General features: G+C 45.1%; 1 protein-coding gene across 1 annotated transcript; it reads left to right on the forward strand.

Moving 5' to 3' along the window:
- Positions 1–1321: 1321 nt before the first annotated feature.
- LOC146999617 (ubiquitin-like modifier-activating enzyme 1 Y) lies at positions 1322–17247 on the forward strand (the record flags this gene model as incomplete). The annotated part of the gene is made up of 21 exons (XM_085834487.1): positions 1322–1444; positions 3659–3775; positions 3898–3935; positions 4020–4188; positions 4278–4412; positions 4967–5073; positions 5283–5373; positions 6112–6244; positions 8412–8509; positions 8606–8752; positions 8863–9039; positions 9142–9246; positions 9335–9415; positions 9723–9878; positions 11916–12081; positions 12296–12492; positions 14459–14523; positions 14760–14955; positions 15507–15581; positions 15687–15879; positions 17159–17247. Coding segments are annotated over exons 2-21 (2535 nt in total), but the record flags the coding sequence as incomplete, so codon positions are not given.
- Positions 17248–18159: the final 912 nt, after the last annotated feature.

Below are 18159 nucleotides of genomic sequence, written 5' to 3' on the forward strand. Positions count from 1 at the left end.
GAAGCAGAAAGATTGTAAGAGTCAAAGGGGATGGAAAACAGAAAAAAACAAGGCTCTCTACATTAACTGGGCAAAGCTCATACAAACTCACAGAGACTGATGTAGGATGCACAGGGCATCCATAAGTCTCCACCAGGTCCTCTGGGTATATGTTGTAGGTTTCAGTTTAGTGTTTTTATGGTACTGGTGAATGTATGTGTGAGTGGGTCGCTGATTCTTTTTTTTTTTTTTTTTTTTTTTTTTTTTGTGGTTTTTCGAGACAGGGTTTCTCTGTGTAGCCCTGGCTGTCCTGGACTCACTTTGTAGACCAGGCTGGCCTCGAACTCATAAATCCGCCTGCCTCTGCCTCCTGAGTGCTGGGATTAAAGGCGTGCGCCACCACGCCTGGCTTCGCTGATTCTTGTATGTTCTCTTGGTTACTTTTCTTTCTGTGATAGTTTTTGTTTTATCTTAGTAAGTTTTATTTTGTTTTATTATTCATTATTATTCATTTTACAATGAGAGACAGAAAGAGAGGGAATCCAGAAGGGAAGGAAGGTATGCAGGTCTTGGGAGGTGTAGAGGGAGGAGATGCCTTAATCAGGATAGATCAAGTGAGAAAAGGGACTATTTTAAGTAAATGGAAAAAAATAAAGCAATCAAACAAGAACAAACCGAAACACCTCTCTCTTCACTACATTAAAATTGAACGTCTCCTGCCTTCTCTGTGTCCCTTATGTCTACTTATGTATTCAAGCACACCTTGTGCAACAACGCATCAATTTTACAACAATGATTGTTTTTCATTTTGTGCCTAGAGGGTAGGAGTCCTTTATTCCTCCACTGCATAATGGCAGGTGTATATTCTCACAGGTTCTCTTCTAAAGGTACAAGTCTCACTTAGGAAGCCATTCTGAACCCCATCGCTGATGTTTTCAGCTTTAGAAGAGAGGGTACACAGTCCAGTGCAGCATTCGTATATTATTTGCTGGGTTGTAGAAGAAAGTTCCCACAGCACAAGCAAGTGACGAAGAGCTTTTGGAAGGTTTCTTCAAAGCATGCTCTCTGTTGTGTTCAGCTGTCAGGTTCTCTCAGCTGCCTGTATTGCAAGCGTTTTGCAGCAGATTTTCCTGAGATTTCATACTTCCAGGAGGAGCAATGTCCATTTCCGTGAGGAGCTAGATTGTCCCAGAGAGCTGAGGCTCCCAACAGGACATTAAAGCTCTGCCCTCCTCTTGCATATTCATTCCTGCTGGCTGAGTGCGTCATAAATGATTCATGATTGGCGTGAATCGCGCTCCTCCCTTCCGCTTCCGGCTGGGCCAGCGCCATCTTGTTCCTCCTGTGAGGAGAAGGACGCTCGTTTTGTGGAAGGAGTTTCCCGAGAGAAAGAACCTGGCTGTTGGCCAGGGACTTGAAGGTGGAGGCTGCTCCTCTCTGGGACCAGATCTTCGAGGAAGAGGAGGTACGAAGAGAGGGGCAGGGAGCGCACACAGGCACCAGCATTGTTAACAATCTGGACCTCTGTGGTGGGGGCCTCGGGAGCCCTTGGGCCGAGTGGGCAGGGCTTGTTGGTACCGCGGCCTGGAGGAATAGTACCCAGAAAGGCCTGGTGGAATAGTACCGAGATAGGATTCGGATCAGATTAAGGGGCTCAGTTTGATGTCCTTGCCCTGGGTTCAGGGGCTACAGGCAGGTACGCAGTGGTTTCTCATCGTTGCGTAGGCAGCATTGGAGAGCGAGGGGGTGGGGGAGAGGCGCGACCGAGGGCAGTGTTAGGCTGGGCCTCCAGTCTTGGGTCTCCAGTCTTTCTACCCAGGGACACCCCGCTCCATGACCGAGTGTTTTATAAAGTGTTTTCCTCGATTTGTTGTAGGTCAGCAACATAGGCTCCTCTGAAAACATTTTGGTGTGCAGAAGGGGATAGAGCATTGGTCAGCAGGGGCATATAGGAAGTGAGATATGGGATGTTATTAATTTGTGCAGTTAATATAGTTAGAATAAAAAATAGAACAAAGGACAAATTCTACAATGGCTGTTTCGTTTCTTTGTGGTTTTTCTTTGGGTTGTGTGTGTTTTGGGGTTTCTTGTTTGTTCTGTTTGGTGTGTTCTGTTTTCATTTTCCTAGAAAAAGGCACTAGAGTTTTAGACATAAACTTAGGCGTGATTCACCTGGGTTTGCCATCTTTATCATGGATTGCCTGTGCCTCTTGTCCAGTGTAGATATCTGAGATCTCTCTTGTGAGATGGATTTCAAGCCAGAGAACTAGTGCCCACGTGACACCCTGAAAAGATACCTTAGGGCCAGAGTGTAGACATTTCCTGTGAGTGCACTTAGACTCATCTGCCACTGCCATCTAACTGCCACCTTTCCATGGTCCCTGGACTCTCTCAACAGATTAACTTTAGTTATCTGAAGAACTTCCCAAAGAACCAGACCAGAATTGTTGGAATGTATAATCCATCTGCTGTAACTCTCCTGTCTGCTTTGTCAGGGCCCACATAGTTCTCATCCTTTCACTGGCCCTTCCCCTACCTCTAGCTTCAAAAAGCAGTGTATATAATGTGGGATTCTGTTTTATTGTTTAGAGATCCGCAGTTTCAGTTTGGCGGGTCTAAGCAGTGTCTGCTCACTGATTCTTTTGGGTATAAATGTTTAAACTTCTGATCTACCTACCCTGCTTTACAGCAGGCAGGTAAACTTTACCATCAGGATGAGCTAAGAGTGAAACTGGGATCAGCCTGATACTGGAACTGCTGATTGGACCCGGACTTCCGGAGTCTGACCCAGATCATCAGGCAAACATTAGCCATATTTAAGCAGGGCACAATTTTAGAGGTATGCATTCTAATAATAATTCAGTCCCAAGTGCACAGCAAATTTAAGACATTGCTATTCTTTACAAAGAACACCCTGGCTTCTTTCACAAGGATGGGTATTATTGATTCAGAATAGGGCCAAAGATTTAGAGCTTAGAGAGGTTGTCAGAGGCAGACATGAGGACGAGTGAGCATGCGTGCATGCCCGCGTTCATTACCATTGACCTGACCCTGAGATAGCATAGGAACCACTGAGGCTGTCGATAAGTACAGTCACATCCCTCATAAGAATGGGTTTTATGGCATACAAGCAGTGTCCAGGATTTAGAGGGAACGGTTCTGGGATAAGCGAAACATAGTTTCTGGGGCTTACGAGTGGAACCTGACTCATCAGACAGCAAAATGTCACCGGGGTGTAAACTACATCGATTCCCAGCATTCCAGGAGAAAGGAAGGTAAACATCTCTTTTCTTTGCAGGATGCCTGTGTGCTTGCTTAACTTTTCAGGCTTCTCTAGTGCTTATCTGTGTGCACAAGCACTTTTTTTATCCTCTACACTGATCATTAAGAGCTGCATTAGTTTGACTATCTTCAGTGTCTTCTCTGTCAGAGAAGGATAGCATTGCACATACACATACACAGGCACACACACAGAGAGAGAGAGAGAGAGAGACAGAGACAGAGACAGACAGAGAGACAGAAAGAGAGTGACAGAGAGACAGAGAGACACAGAGAGAGACAGAAAGAGACAGAGAGAGAGACAGACAGAGAGAGACAGAGAGAGAGAGAGAGAGAGAACCTTTCTGAAGAGGATGTTCCTGCCACAGAGCCTCAGCTGTGATGCTCCCTATTTCTTCAGATGTCTAGCTCAGTCCTGTCCAAGAAACGCAAAGTGTCTGGACCTGACTCTAGTCTGGATTCTAGTTGGTCTCCTACCTATTCTGTGATGTTTGGCGTGCCCCCAGGGCCAACCAACGTGAGTATGACATTTGTAAGGATGGAAACAATCAGTGGGGGCTGGTGAAGTACCTCTGTCTTTCCACATGGCCCAGTCTCATTGCTATTTTATCTCCCCTGGAACTCTCTGCTCATCTTTAGGAAATGGACATAGATGAAAGCCTTTACTCCCGCCAGCTGTGAGTAGTACACAGGACGGGAGATGGAGATTGGGAGAAGGCACAGAGTGGGGAAGACACTAACCTAGAGTTCTTTGCTGACAGGTATGTACTTGGCCATGAGGCAATGAAGCATCTCCAGGCTTCCAGTGTACTGATATCAGGCCTGCAGGGTCTGGGTGTGGAAATTGCCAAGAATATCATCCTTGGTGGGGTCAAGGCTGTCACTCTCCATGACCAGGGCACTGCCCAGTGGGCTGATCTGTCTTCCCAGGTATCATCTCTTTTTGGCTTCTCCTTGTTTAGGCTCCAGCATGTGCACTGCATGTGTCTCAGTGCTATCTTCCTACCCCCTTTTCATAGTTCTGCCTACGTGAGGAAGATATTGGTAAAAACCGAGCTGAGATATCCCAACCACGCCTTGCTGAACTCAACAGTTACGTTCCTGTGTACAGCTACACTGGACCTCTAATTGAGGAGTTCCTTAGTGGTTTTCAGGTACCCTGGAGTATCCCATGCCTCCCGTCTTATCCTTCGAGGTTTGATGCCATTTAGGCTGGCACCTTGTGTCAGATCTGGTTCTGGAAAACTAGGAGATGTAGGTAGCAGGTAGAGCTCCCCAGAGGGGCAGGTTCTCTTGTAGAAAGGTGTGGTGTTATAGTGAGATCTGGATGGAGCACAGCACCTACATGGATAATTCTCCAGCCCTTGTACGAGTGAGTATAATGAGAGGAAACCCAGACTGGCTGGGTAGTCACTCTTGATGGATAGAACCTGGCTGTAGGTAGCCAGCTGTCTATTTTTACCAGATAAATGAACTTACCTGGTCTCCAGACCTTGCTTGTCTAGCACTGCTGTTATTCCTGTAGTTGGTAGTGTTTTTAAAAGCTGTTCTCTGTCCCTTGTTATATCTGACACCCATTGAGACTTGTGTGTCCATGTGACAAAAGGCTGTGCCAGCTGAGCCTGGGTGTTGGATTCTTCTCCCTCACTTCTGTCAGCTGTTTTATTCTCTCACTCCACCCCAAACCTGGGCCTATTGTTCTTTACAGGTAGTGGTTCTTACCAACACTCCTTTGGAATATCAGCTGCAGGTGGGTGAATTCTGCCATAGCCACGGAATCAAGCTGGTAGTAGCAGACACTCGGGGCCTAGTTGGGTGAGTGCTTGCCTTTATCTGACTTCCACCAAACATAGGCCAAGAGACTCCCAAGCCTTCATGTCCTCCTCCACCAACCAGTTTTGAAATGATTTTTCTTTTCCTTTTTCCTGGGTGGTATGAACATCACCTGATCTGTCTCCGTACCTTGAGTGCTGGAAGGCCCTGTGCTTGGTCTAAAGCATCACTCCCTTTGCCTCCTTCCCTAGACAACTCTTCTGTGACTTTGGAGAGGAAATGATTCTCACTGATTCAAATGGGGAACAGCCACTCAGTGCCATGGTTTCAATGATCACTAAGGTAAGGAGGCCAGTCCTATAGGTTCACATGCAGAGGATGTAGGCAGTAATTGTTTTGTTTTGATTTTTCCTTTCCTTTTCCTTTTATCTGACCCTCCTTTTTTTTCCCCCCTCTGCTCTCCTTCCTTTCCCACCTTTCCTTTGTCTGGGGATTTCTTTTCTATCTTTATGCATTCCCTCACATTTCTTAAAATTCTTTTCCTGCTCCCCCTTTCCTTTTCTTACCCTGTCCCCACCCAACAATTGGACTTGGGATATGTCACTAAATAACCTAGTCAGTAACCTATCAGTGAGGGAAATTAAACACTAGTTGCCTGCCCTTGAAATCTTGAGTTTTTCTTTTCTTTTTCTTTCTCTTTTTTTCTTTATCCTTTTCATTTTCTCTTTCACTTTTCTTTTTCTTTATTTTGGTGATGGTGTTTCTTTTGGTGTGTGTGTGTGTGTGTGTGTGTGTGTGTGTGTGTGTGTGTGTGTGTGTGTGTATGTATGTTTGTTTTTCAGACATTTTTTTGGTGATGGTGTTTTCTTTTGGGGTGTGTGTGTGTGTGTCTCTGTGTCTGTGTGTGTCTCTGTTTGTGTCTGTATGTGTTGTGTTTCAGACATTCTCCATAATGCTGCGAAGGCTAGGTTGGTAACATGGTAAACCTTCTGCCTCAGCTTCCAGGATGGTGCGAATATAAACATCCCACACTGAGGGAGGCTTAACTCTTAATCTTCTGTTTTCTTTTTCCCCAACCAGGAAAATCCAGGGATTGTCACCTGCTTGGAGGACTCCCGGCATGGATTTGAAAGTGGTGACTTCATCTCTTTCACAGAAGTTCAGGGCATGAATGAACTCAATGGCATTGCTCCCATAGAGATCAAAGTTCTGGGTACAGGAAGCCTGGGGAAGGAGGGGGAGAAGTGGTAGCACAGAACAAAGGGGAGCTTGGCTCTGTGATATGGGCTGCCTCAGAATCCAAGAGGTCACTCTGGAACTTTGCACAGCAGACTGGGCTGGTCTCCAACCAACTCATCTTAGTCCTCTTGCCTGAGTGCTGGGATTAAAGCCACCATGCCTTGATAGAGCAGGGCCTAACTTGTGTCCTCAAGTGCACCATCCCTTTCTGTGACACTGGACTGATTTTTGAGTATGATCAGGCACACCACTTATTCCTTGGTTCATTCCATTTTGACTCGGGCCCACCCCCTCCCCGCATTTTTGGTTTTATTTTAGACAATTAGATTTTCTCTTTTAAGCTCTAAAAGGACGGAGTGACTAGGTCCTTTCTAGTGTGTGTGATTGGTAAGCTGGTTTCTGGTAGACTATGGCTGGAAAGACGGCTCAGTTTGTAAGAGCCCTTTCTCTGTGAGTGTTATGGCCCAGTTTGAATTTAGAATAACCATTCAGAATGCTGTCATGCAGTCAGGAAGGCAGCCCATGGAAGTAACTGCTACACTGGGGGTTGGAGGAAGCACATAAAGATGGATCCTGATGGGGGCTCACCTCAGTCGTCCAAACTGCCTCATCGAGAAAATGTATGAAGACAGTGTGGTAGTGATGGAAGAGTTAAGGAGGGGAGTCTACAGTAATTTAAAACACAGCAGTTTGTGTGTGCAGTAGGCCAGTGAGTCCCAGCAAAGGTGTGAGATTAACCAAGCTTCTGTAGAGATGATATCCCTTAAATTAAGACACCTGCAGAAAACTAAATTGAGATGTGTGAGCTCAACCACAGTCAAAGTAGCATGATCTTTCATAATCTGTTTGAGAGAAGTGAGGTGCTTGTGAGTCTTACATATTTGATGCTGGCTTCATTCGTCTTAGCATGTTGAACTTTACTCCTGAAAGTTAACCCTGGTATCAACTCCTTTGTATTGTCCAGACTTGATCGAGTGTGAAGCTGAGTATTCAAGGTGATGCCTGTTTGCTAGGAAGTCTTTCTGCATCATGAGCTGACACTGATCAGTGATGTGAGGGGACCAAAGACCCCCCCCCCTTTTTTTTGTATGTTTTGTATCCCTCCACCCTTGGGCTCTGTCAATATAACCTGTGTGTAAGAAAGGTGCCATTGTGGATGATGGCATGCACCTGTAATCCTAGCACTCAGGAGGGGGATGCAGGAGGATTAGAAGTGCAAGCCCAGCCTTAGTTATGGAGCAAGAGTCCAGACTGGGCTATGTGAATCCCTCTCTCCAAGTCACCAAACACATGAAAAAGAACCGCTTTTGTTTTCAACATGTACAGACTTTTTCTTCTCTATAGTCACTAAATATTAGTAACCTACTGAATATTAATATAGCAAGTCAGTTGGTAAACTTCTTGCTGTGCTTTCACAAGCTTCAGTGTTTGACCCCCAGAACTGTAAGAAAAGTAAGAAAAGTTAGGTCCTATGGCTTGTATCTTTACAGAGCTTGTGTAATGCTTCGGAGATAGAGACAAGTAGATTTCTTTTCTGTCTTGTGTATGTATTTTGTTTTTGGTTTTGTCTCTGTGTGTCTCTGTTTTGGGATATGTCTGAGAGCTGCAGACATTTGTGAGCTGCCCAGCATAGGTGCTGGGCACTTAACCAAGGAGAGCAAGAAGCACTCACTCTCAGGCACTGAATCAGATCTTGGACAGAGGAGACATCTGTTCCCTACCCCAGTTTGTTTTTCTGCATTGAAACAGAAGCCAGATGTGGTGTCAGCTTCCTACCACCCAGAGTCTGAAGCTGTATGAGTGAGACTGTGGGCATTTTGTTTGGTGTGGGTAGCCCTTGGCTAGCTTTGAACTCTGAATCCTCGTGAGTTGATTTCTGAAGGACTGGGATGAGAGTTGTGTACTGTACGCCTGTGCTTTTGATGGATATGCTTTGGTTTGTTTTCTTTTCCTTTGTGTGTGATTTTTGTTTGTTTTTTGTTTGGTTGCTTGCTTGGTTGTCCCTCTCTGAGTAGAGCTTGCAATGGAAAGAAAGCTGATGTGTCTTAGGCTTGGACTGTGAGGTTTTTGTACTTGATCTTGGGAGGGTGGCAAAGGCACAGATTAGACTGGCAGTCTTCTCCATCCTTTTCATCTTCCAGGTCCCTATACCTTTAGTATCTGTGATACCTCCAGCTTCTCTGAGTATATCCGTGGAGGCATTGTCAGTCAAGTGAAAGTACCTCGGAAGATCAGTTTTGTGAGTAGGTGGTGAGGGGCTGTGAGTAGAAGGACTCCTGCTTTTGAGATTTATAGGTTGTTCATATCTGGTCTCACGACACTCCATTATCCACAGAAACCCCTACTCGCCTCACTGGCAGAGCCAGAGTTTGTGGTCACAGATTTTGCTAAGTGCTGTCATCCTGCTCAGCTTCACATTGGCTTCCAGGCCCTGCATCAGTTCTGTACTCAGCACAGCAGGCCTCCTCGGCCCCATAATGAGGTAAATGAGTGGGAAGCCAGCCAGGAACCTCTGATTTGTCTGTTTCCAATACCTGTTCTTCCTCCAGTAGGGCCTGATAGGCTCTATCCAGGTTCCTTTTGTCCAACCAGGAGGATGCTGAGGAATTGGTGACCTTAGCCCAAGCTGTGAATGCTCAAGCTTTGCCAGCAGTCCAACAGGATTGCCTGGACATAGACCTTATCCGGAAGTTGGCCTATGTAGCAGCTGGGGATCTGGCACCCATAAATGCCTTCTTTGGTGGTTTGGCTGCCCAGGAGGTCATGAAGGTCAGCCCTAGCGGGGAAGGGTGTGGCTGCTGTGTGTTTCTGATGCCATCACTGCCTTTTAGTCCAGTTAGGCTACTGCTACTGACAGCCTTCTTTCCCCAGGCTTGTTCTGGAAAGTTTATGCCCATTAGGCAGTGGCTGTACTTTGATGCCCTTGAATGTCTCCCGGAGCACAGAGTGGCCTTCATGGAAGATAAGTGCCTGCCAGTAAGTCTGTGGGGGCAGTGGGAAACTTTGGGATCGTCTTGAGGAATGTGTCGCTCTAACCTGTCTGTACTCATTCACATAAATCCAGCTCCAGAACCGTTACGATGGGCAAGTGGCTGTATTTGGATCAGACCTACAAGAGAAGCTTGGCAAGCAGAAATACTTCCTGGTGATTGACACTAATGGCCTCTGTCCACCCTTTCTGAAAGGATCTCTCTTTCCCTGATCCTTTTGGGGAGGGGTCTTTTGGTTTTTCATGACCTGATTACATCACCTATTCTGTCTTGTGGTGGGTTGAGGAAAGGCTTCAGGTACCTCTTTTTCTTTCCCTCCTCTCAGTCACCCATAGGAATGTGCATCCCTGTGAATAGAATGTTTGTTACTACACAATCTTGTGTTCAGTTGGTGTTTTCTTTTGGGAGTAAGGAGTGGTGGGTTAGCTTATGCCATCCCTGTTCACTCTGACCAACTTGTAGGTAGGCGCAGGCGCCATTGGGTGTGAGCTGCTCAAGAACTTTGCCATGATTGGCCTTGGCTGTGGGGAGGATGGAGAAATCACAGTTACAGACATGGACACCATTGAGAAGTCAAACCTGAACAGACAGTTTCTCTTCCGTCCCTGGGACATCACAGTGAGTAGGATGGCATGGCTTTCTTTCTCCTATTTGATTCTAACCTAAATGGCTCAGATATTTCTTCCCTCCCCTCCCATCCCCCTCTCCTCCCTTCCTTTTTTTTTTTTTCTCCCCCTTTAGTTCCCTCCTTTTTTCAGGCATTCAGGTGTGAGGTCAATAGATATTTTTCCCTGTCACAGTTTTTTCATTTGCCTGGTTTTCCCTCCCTACCTAAGCTTGGATGCTCAGGCATGGCAGATGTGACATTGTGAGATTGGTAATAGGGCATTCCCTACAGGTCAGTGTTTCCTTGATTGTCTTGTTGATAATTCATCTTTCCTTTACTTCGTTTTTCATCAAGCATCCTAGACTCTAGATTTAGAAAACATAAGGTAACAAAAGAAATGTTCCTGGCTTCCTCTAGTGGGAAGATTGGAGCAAGTGAGAAGCTTCCTGATTGCATTTTGGTGTCCTCCTCATGTAACACTGAGTCTGTAAGACTCAATAAGAAATTAAATGGCATCAAATACTGTTCCTCTCCCAGATTGCTCTGTTAGTGGAAAGGACAAATTCCTTCCATACGTTTAGGAAGCCAGTTCAGGGAAGCTGGGAAGCTGTTTTCCAGATAACTAGAATCTGATGACCAAAAAAAAAAGGAAGAGAGCTGAGAGCCGCACATAGAGTATATGGACTACGACTACGACTACGACTACTACGACTACTACGACTACTATGACTACTACTACTACTACTACTACTACTACTACTACTACTACTACTACTACTACTAGTACAGTAGGATCCCACTCGTTCATACATGTACTTGGCATTGTATATATGCTTGTGTGTGCCTATATACACCTGTACTTGTGTGTACACAGACAGACAGACAGACAGACACATACACTCAGCTGTTTCATGAGAGTATGTAACCTAAAACATATTTATAAAGATGTGAGTATGGTCTGAGTCCTCAGGGGTATTCTGTACTGGAAGTATTTTTGCTGGTAAATGCTTATGCTTATCTCATCTGTTCTTGACATAGTGTGTTAAGTGGACTAACACTTTTAAATAATCTGCTTACGATTCTAACATAGGAAGTTGTGGTGCTTATGACCTACACTCCCAAAAGCTTTGGGAGACTCTTGTTTGACCATGACAGCCTACTGTTGCAGTAAGTGGCATATGGCTAATGTTAGAATCTCAAACGTGTAAGAGAAGTAAAGAGGAACTGAGAAGTAGCAATTGGAAAATGTCAGGAGGGTGCTTGTTTTCAGTGCTTATGAAGAAGGCTTTCTCCTAGGGAAATGGACCTTACCATGGTGAAACAGTAAAGGTGTGTGGGAAGACATTTGACCATGCAAAAGTAGTAGAAGCCTGAGGGAAGATAAGACATTCGGGTGTGTGGTATTTAAAGAACAGAGAGTTCAGGTGGAGGAAGCCACAACCCATGTATTCCAGAAGTGAAAGTAGAACCAGAGGAGTCTCAGTCTGTCTGTGGTTTTATTTGGGTTACTCTGGATGTCATTAATTGAAATTAGAGTAGCTGTTGGGCTATTCTGACCTTATTTCTTATTTTAACTCAAAATATTGTGTGGTGGCAAATTCCATTTATAATCCTGTTTTTTTTTTAAAGATTTATTTATTTTATATATTTGAGTACACTGTCAATGTCTCCAGACACAGCGGAAGAGGGCATTGGATCCCACTATGGATGATTGTGAGCCACCATGTATTTTTTGGAACTTGAACCCCAAGACCTCTGGCAGAACAGTCAGTGCTGTTAACTGCTGAGCCATCCCTCCAGCCCTTCCTTTATAATCCTTAAAGTAAAAGAAGACAGAATTTTATGAATTAGTAGAAATGTAGCTGTCATAAAAGAACATTCTAATGTCCTTTATAATATCTGTTGTGCCCAGCCAGATGGTATTGGCACTGTTTGAGCCTGGTTGGCTTTGAGCCTAACCCTTTATGAGATAAATCTTGGGATATCTCTGTGGACTTTGGTCACCTCGGTGTGTGGGAAACAGCTCTGTTTTTCATATTCCCACCCAGAAATTAAAGTCTGAGACTGCTGCTGCAGCAGTGCGTGACATAAATCCACACATCAGGATATTCAGCCACCAGAATCGAGTAGGCCCGGAGACAGAACACGTTTATGATGATGACTTCTTCCAAAAGCTGGATGGTGTGGCCAATGCCCTAGACAATGTGGATGCTCGTAAGTTTGGAGTTGAGTGAGGAGGGCAAGAGCAGGGTAGAGTGTATGTATGAGGATCTTGTATTCCTGTCTTGCCTTGGTTTTTCGAGACAGGGTTTCTCTCTGTAGCCTCTGCTCTCCTGGAACTCATTCTGTAGAGCAACCTGACCTGTGTTCCTGCCTTATGTAAGCTTGCCTGCTACTCATCTGCCATTTCTTCCCATCTCCCTAAAAGGATTATATGTGGACCGCCGTTGTGTTTACTATCGTAAGCCTCTGCTGGAATCAGGCACGCTGGGCACCAAGGGCAATGTGCAGGTGGTTGTTCCCTTCTTGACAGAATCTTACAGCTCAAGCCAGGACCCACCTGAGAAATCCATCCCCATCTGCACACTGAAGAACTTCCCTAATGCCATAGAGCACACCCTGCAGGTGATCAACCTTGGGAGGAATGGGAGGTGGTAGGTTTAGGTCCTCGAGCCTTTGCCAGTCTCCTGCTACAGATTTCTAGATTCTGAAGTGTTCTGGGTCCGGAACACGTCCCATGTCTTTATACCAATCATATGTATACCAGCCCACGTGTGTTATCTATGTATCATACATGGTTTCTTTGGAGTCATCCACTTCTGATTGACAGCACTCAAAATTGTACAAGTTCAAGCCAGGCAAAATCCCAACACAAAGAAGGGGAATTCCACACAAATTGACAGCTCTAACCAAGCTCAGAAAAGGAATAAACCTCCTCTACAATGGAATGTTAATGGCATATATCAACCACATTCCAGGGTAGGCTCCATGCCTAGAAGAAGGTGGCCAGGTGGACTTCAGGTTTTTTCTTGTGCACTTCTGTTTTGGTATTACTTGTCTTGCTCGTGGGTTTTTATTTCTTTATTTCTTTGGGGTTTTACTTGTTATAGAGTTTTCTTGAGAGATGGCATGTGAGTAAAGTGGCTGGGGAGTTTAGGAGGTTCTGGGAGGGGTTGGCAGAAGGAAAAAAATACAATCCAACTATATTGTATGGAAAACATTTTAAGTACAACAATTAACCTTAACCTTCTAGTTTTGAAAGAGTTAAAGAGAACCTATCAGTTGGACATGTGTCTGAAGAGTGAGAATGACCCATAAACGATGCTTTTTGCTACACAAATCAGCTATTGTTGTCTCTGCTGATTTCCTAATTTACCTGTAATAATGAGTGCATTTTTGGTGTGTTAAAATCTTACCCAAAGTGTTAAGTTAAACAGCTGGTTTTTCAGTGTGACTTCTGTCTGTGTTGTCAAGTACAAAATCTTGTGTGTCCTCTGGCTGAACAAAATGAATGCTCTACTGGACACTAAACCCAGAGCCTAGTTCTGCTTGTGTTCCTCCAGTTCAACGGGGCCCAGGGAGGTTGGGTGGGGGTTGTTTAGTTTCTGTTTGCTCCTCGGCTCATAGTGTCAGTATTTTGAGGCCATGCCAAGCAGGTGGAGATCAGGTAGGAATAGACTAGAGAGTTCCAACCAAATTCCTTTATCCTGTTTCTTGTTCCAGGTTATAAAATGTCTCTGAGTCTGTACAGCAGGCAGAGTAGCACAAAAGGTTTTAGAATGTGTTCGGTAACTTTGTAGGAGGAGACCTGTCTGGTCCTCAGATTCCTCATGTGCAAAATGTGCATTGAAGTAATACCTACCAGGGAGATTTTGTAAAGCACTTAGGCTGGATATGGGCTGTTCATATACTTTGGTAAAATTCTTAGCAGTGGGTTTGTAGTTGGCACCACACTCAGTCTTGCAGTCTGCATGTGCTCACACACTAACTTTGATGAGTGTAAATGCTAGCTAGTTACATCAGAGACTTGAAAACCAGCTGGCTACAGGGGAGTTTTATTCCACTGCAATAGGTCATAAAAGCAGGTAAGTATGTGTGAGAGTTAGAATTTAGAACCTGTATGGTCCAGTGTCTGTGTACATGCCCCAGACCATTTCTGCAGTGACCTCCTAGTTCTCAGAAACCTTGGAGGGGGGGGGGGCAAACAAAACAACAGCAACAAAAACCAGAGAAATTCCTGTTGAGACCTGGGTGCTGTTCTGCTCAGTACTAAGAGTAACTGCCAATAGGTCATTGTTCTTTTAAGTGTGACTTCTTCCCTTCTGTCTCTCTTTCTTATAATCCAAACACATCACACCTGTATTGCCATGAACATTCCAGGTTCTCACACATACGTACTTGGCTGCAAATTATGACCTCTGGTCTGGAACACGTGGGTATCCTCATTGTACAGGTTAATGCAGTCTTCACCCAGAACAGTCTTTACTAACTGGTTGTCTCACATTATAATGTGTACAAGAACTTTTTTTGTTTTGGTTTTGGTTTGTTTGTTTGGCCGTTGCTGACATGCATTTGTTTGCTCTGTCTGTAGTGGGCTCGGGATGAGTTTGAAGGGCTCTTCAAGCAGTCAGCTGAAAACGTTAACCAATACCTCATGTAAGTAACAGACAAACCAACAGCCAACAGAAGCCAATCAACAAAGGCGTCCTTGTCTGCTCTCCTCAAGGCACATCCTTGGTAGATGCTTTGGATAACTAATGGTTGATTGAGCCTTTTGCTGGTGGAGGGTGATGGGAAATGGTCAGGAATGACATTTTCCCTGGAGAAAGAAGGCTTGCCCAGAAACCTTACTTCTAGGCCTCTGAAGTAATCCAGGTCTTTGTATTGGATAGGGACCCCAAGTTCATGGAGCGGACACTGCAGCTAGCCGGCACCCAGCCTTTGGAAGTACTGGAGGCCATACACTGCAGCCTGGTCCTGCAGAGGCCACAGACTTGGGCTGACTGTGTGACTTGGGCCTACCAGCACTGGCACACCCAGTATTCTCACAACATCCAGCAGTTGCTGCACAACTACCCTCCAACTCAGGTATTACATACTCGGTGGATGTATTTGGCTGAGCACATTTCCAGGAAATTGGATGCTTACTATCCTCTCTCTGGACATGGCTTCTTCCAGGCAGTCTAGCTGCCACAGGCACCTCAAGGCAAGGTGTAGGCCAGGACTTGGTGCAAGGATTTGTGTTTTCCTCCTTCTGTCAGCCAGGCAAGGGGCTTAGTTTCCTTCCCAGCTGCACCTGTGGGCTGAGCCACTGCTGAGTTCTCTTTGAGGGCTGTAGTTGTGAGAAGTTTTATAGTTAAGCATGAAGTAGGTTCAAGTCCCAGGTGTGTTGGACACTGGTTCGTGACATGCCTAAGGTCTTGGTAAGCCGTATCTGTGAAGTAGGGGTGGCTTGTGGGCATTTAGAAAGGACTAACTTTCATTTCTTAATATTGCCTCATATAAATTGGTAAGTTGAACTTGCCATGTGTTTGACTCATTGTGAATTTCCCAAGAATGGTGAACCTAGGCTTCTTGGCCTGAGGACTGCCTGAGAGTGCTTCTCCCTCTGTCCTCTTCATACCTTTGCATTCTCCTAGCTTACGAGCTCTGGAGCACTTTTTTGGTCAGGACCAAAACGCTGTCCGCATCCTCTCATCTTTGACATAAACAATGTAAGTGTCCTTGGGATCTCCCAGGTGGGTATGTGGGGAGTGGGTCTCTCCACTCTTAACCTGTGGCTGTTAAGCTGACTTTCCTTTGCCATGGCTTTCTTTCAGCCCCTGCATCTGGATTATGTGATGGCTGCTGCCAACCTGTTTGCTCAGACATACGGACTAGGAGGGTCCCAGGACTGGGCTGTTGTGGCCAACCTCCTGCAGTCTCTGCCGGTCCCCAAGTTTGCTCCCAAGTCTGGCATCAGGATCCATGTTTCTGAGCAGGAGCTGCAGAGTACCAGTGCCACCACTATCGGTGAGAATGCTTCACCATTTGTTCAGGGATCATCTGTTTGTATTCTGTCCCACTCAGCCTTCCCTCTGGTGTTTGCCACTGGCCAGGATTTTCACTGTATTCCTGAGATTTACCTAGTCTGTGCTTAAGGGTTGATGGGTGGAAAAACAAAACCTCTGTATCTCATTTCTCTGCAATATGGACTTAATGGAAATGGTTCATTGCCTTCCTTGTCTGATGACTTTGTCGAATTCTCCTTCTTGTTTCTTCTCAATTTATGTACTTTTCATGCAAAAAGAACCGGACTGCTCCCTGCCCTCTGGGTGTCTTGATACCTTTGCTGTTTTGTCTCCTTGGTAACAGGTCGCCTCTATTCTCCCTCTGTGTTCCTGTCCTCTCTGTATCTGCTTAAAGCACACCTCGATTTTTGCACTCTGTGTCACACACTCTGTTTTCTCTTCTGATCTCCCTGAGGAATCTGTTCTCTTGTAAAAATCTCCCAAGTTGATACAGTTCCTCAGTTTGCCTTTCAGAGAGTAGTTGTCTCCTCATGAGTGAGATTTGACCAACAATCTTCCTTTGAGACTTTCCCCTCCTTCATTCACTGTTTGTTCATAACAGTGTGTCTCTCCCCTCTCCCGACTTGCTTGCCATTTCTTTCCATTAACTAGATTCTATCTTCCTGTGAACTTAATCTAAATCACTTTGCTCAGCTCCATCGTCTTCATCTTACAAAACTAAACTCCTGTGGCCCTTGAACAACTTCTCCCATTCTCTACCACCTCACCATCCTTGAAAACCTTTGTCTACCTTTTTTGTTTGAATCTTTTGACCACTAGCTGTATCATATTAGTGGATCCACAGGGAAGCAAACTCAAAGCAGAGATTTCTTCCTGTGTCCCATTTACTTTATCTACTTTATTTAGTGTAATGGTTGTATATTAATATAGTCCTACAATTTTCTCCCCTTTTTACAGCTTCTGCATTTGTCTCTTAACTTATTGGTGGGTAATTGAGTTGCTTCCATCTTTCATGGTGTGTGAATATGCTGCTTCCTTGTTGTGAGGTTTTCATCTTTGTTACTCAGGACCTCCAGGTCTTCATGTGTTTGTATTCCTCACCCCTACTTCCCTGTGCCCTTTGGGCAGGGAAGTGTTTTCTCTCCTCGACTCCCCTTCCCTTACACCTTCCAGGATGCCTCTCCCTTTCAAATACTTTTACATAAACACCACTTCCCAGTCCAGATTTCACCTTGGGCAGTGCAGTGGGTTCACCAGAGACCATGGTGTCCTTTCTGCAGATGACAGCCACCTGGAGGAACTCAAGACTGCACTTCCTACTCCAGACAAGATGCTTGGATTCAAGATGTACCCCATTGAGTTTGAGAAGGTATTTGGTGTGGGGTAGCTGGGATGGTTAGGAAGGTGGGCGCAGGTGCCTAGCATAGGCTTTTGTCAAGATTGTGGGCCTGCAGTGGTCTCCTTCTGTTTAAAAGAGAACTTTCTTTGATGAAGGGTGAGAGCAACACCTGTGCACCTAAGAGTTGAAACTTAGAATGCAGTTAGGAATTTGGCTGGCTTAATAAAGTGGGATTAAGCAGTTCTTCTCTAAGATTCATTAATTCACTAGTCCTGAGACTTGGCTAGGACCCTAGTACCTACCTTGATTTCCACAAACCACAGGTGGTCAGGACAGTATTGTTCACTATGTTCAGTGGATACATCTACAACACAATTAACTGCTCCTCAGACTTGGGAAGAAAAGGTGGAAAAACGTAAGAGCAAGGGGATTAAAAAAAACTTGGTGATTGTAGATTGTATCTCCTATAAATGACAAGAAACAAGACCTGAACAAAGGCAGCACCAGCAGGAGTTTGTTTGTTTTTCCTATTTAAAACTGTTTTTAAATTTAAGTATACGTTGAGCATATTCTTCTCCTTCCCCAAGTCCTTCTAGATCATCATCCCCTCCCTACCCACCAAACTTTAAGTTCTTTCTCAAAATCAATCAAAAACCTAGTACAACAGGACTTTCTGAAACCAAGAAAAGACCAGACTCTTAATTTTTTGATATTATTTTATTTATTGACATTTCAAATGTTGTCCCCTTCCCAGTTTCCCTCCACAAACCCTCACATCCCATCCCCTCTCTCCTCTGCCTCTATGAGGGTGCTCACCCACTCAACCACTCCTGCCTCACCACCCTAGCATCCCCCATGCTGGGGTATGGAGCCTCCACAGTACCAAGGGCCTTCTGTCCCATTGATGTCAGATAAGGCAGGCTTCTGCTACATACATAGCTG

Source organism: Mus caroli, unplaced genomic scaffold (genome assembly GCF_978045245.1).
Source record: "Mus caroli unplaced genomic scaffold, Mus_caroli_1 scaffold_518, whole genome shotgun sequence".
Taxonomy (NCBI): domain Eukaryota; kingdom Metazoa; phylum Chordata; class Mammalia; order Rodentia; family Muridae; genus Mus; species Mus caroli.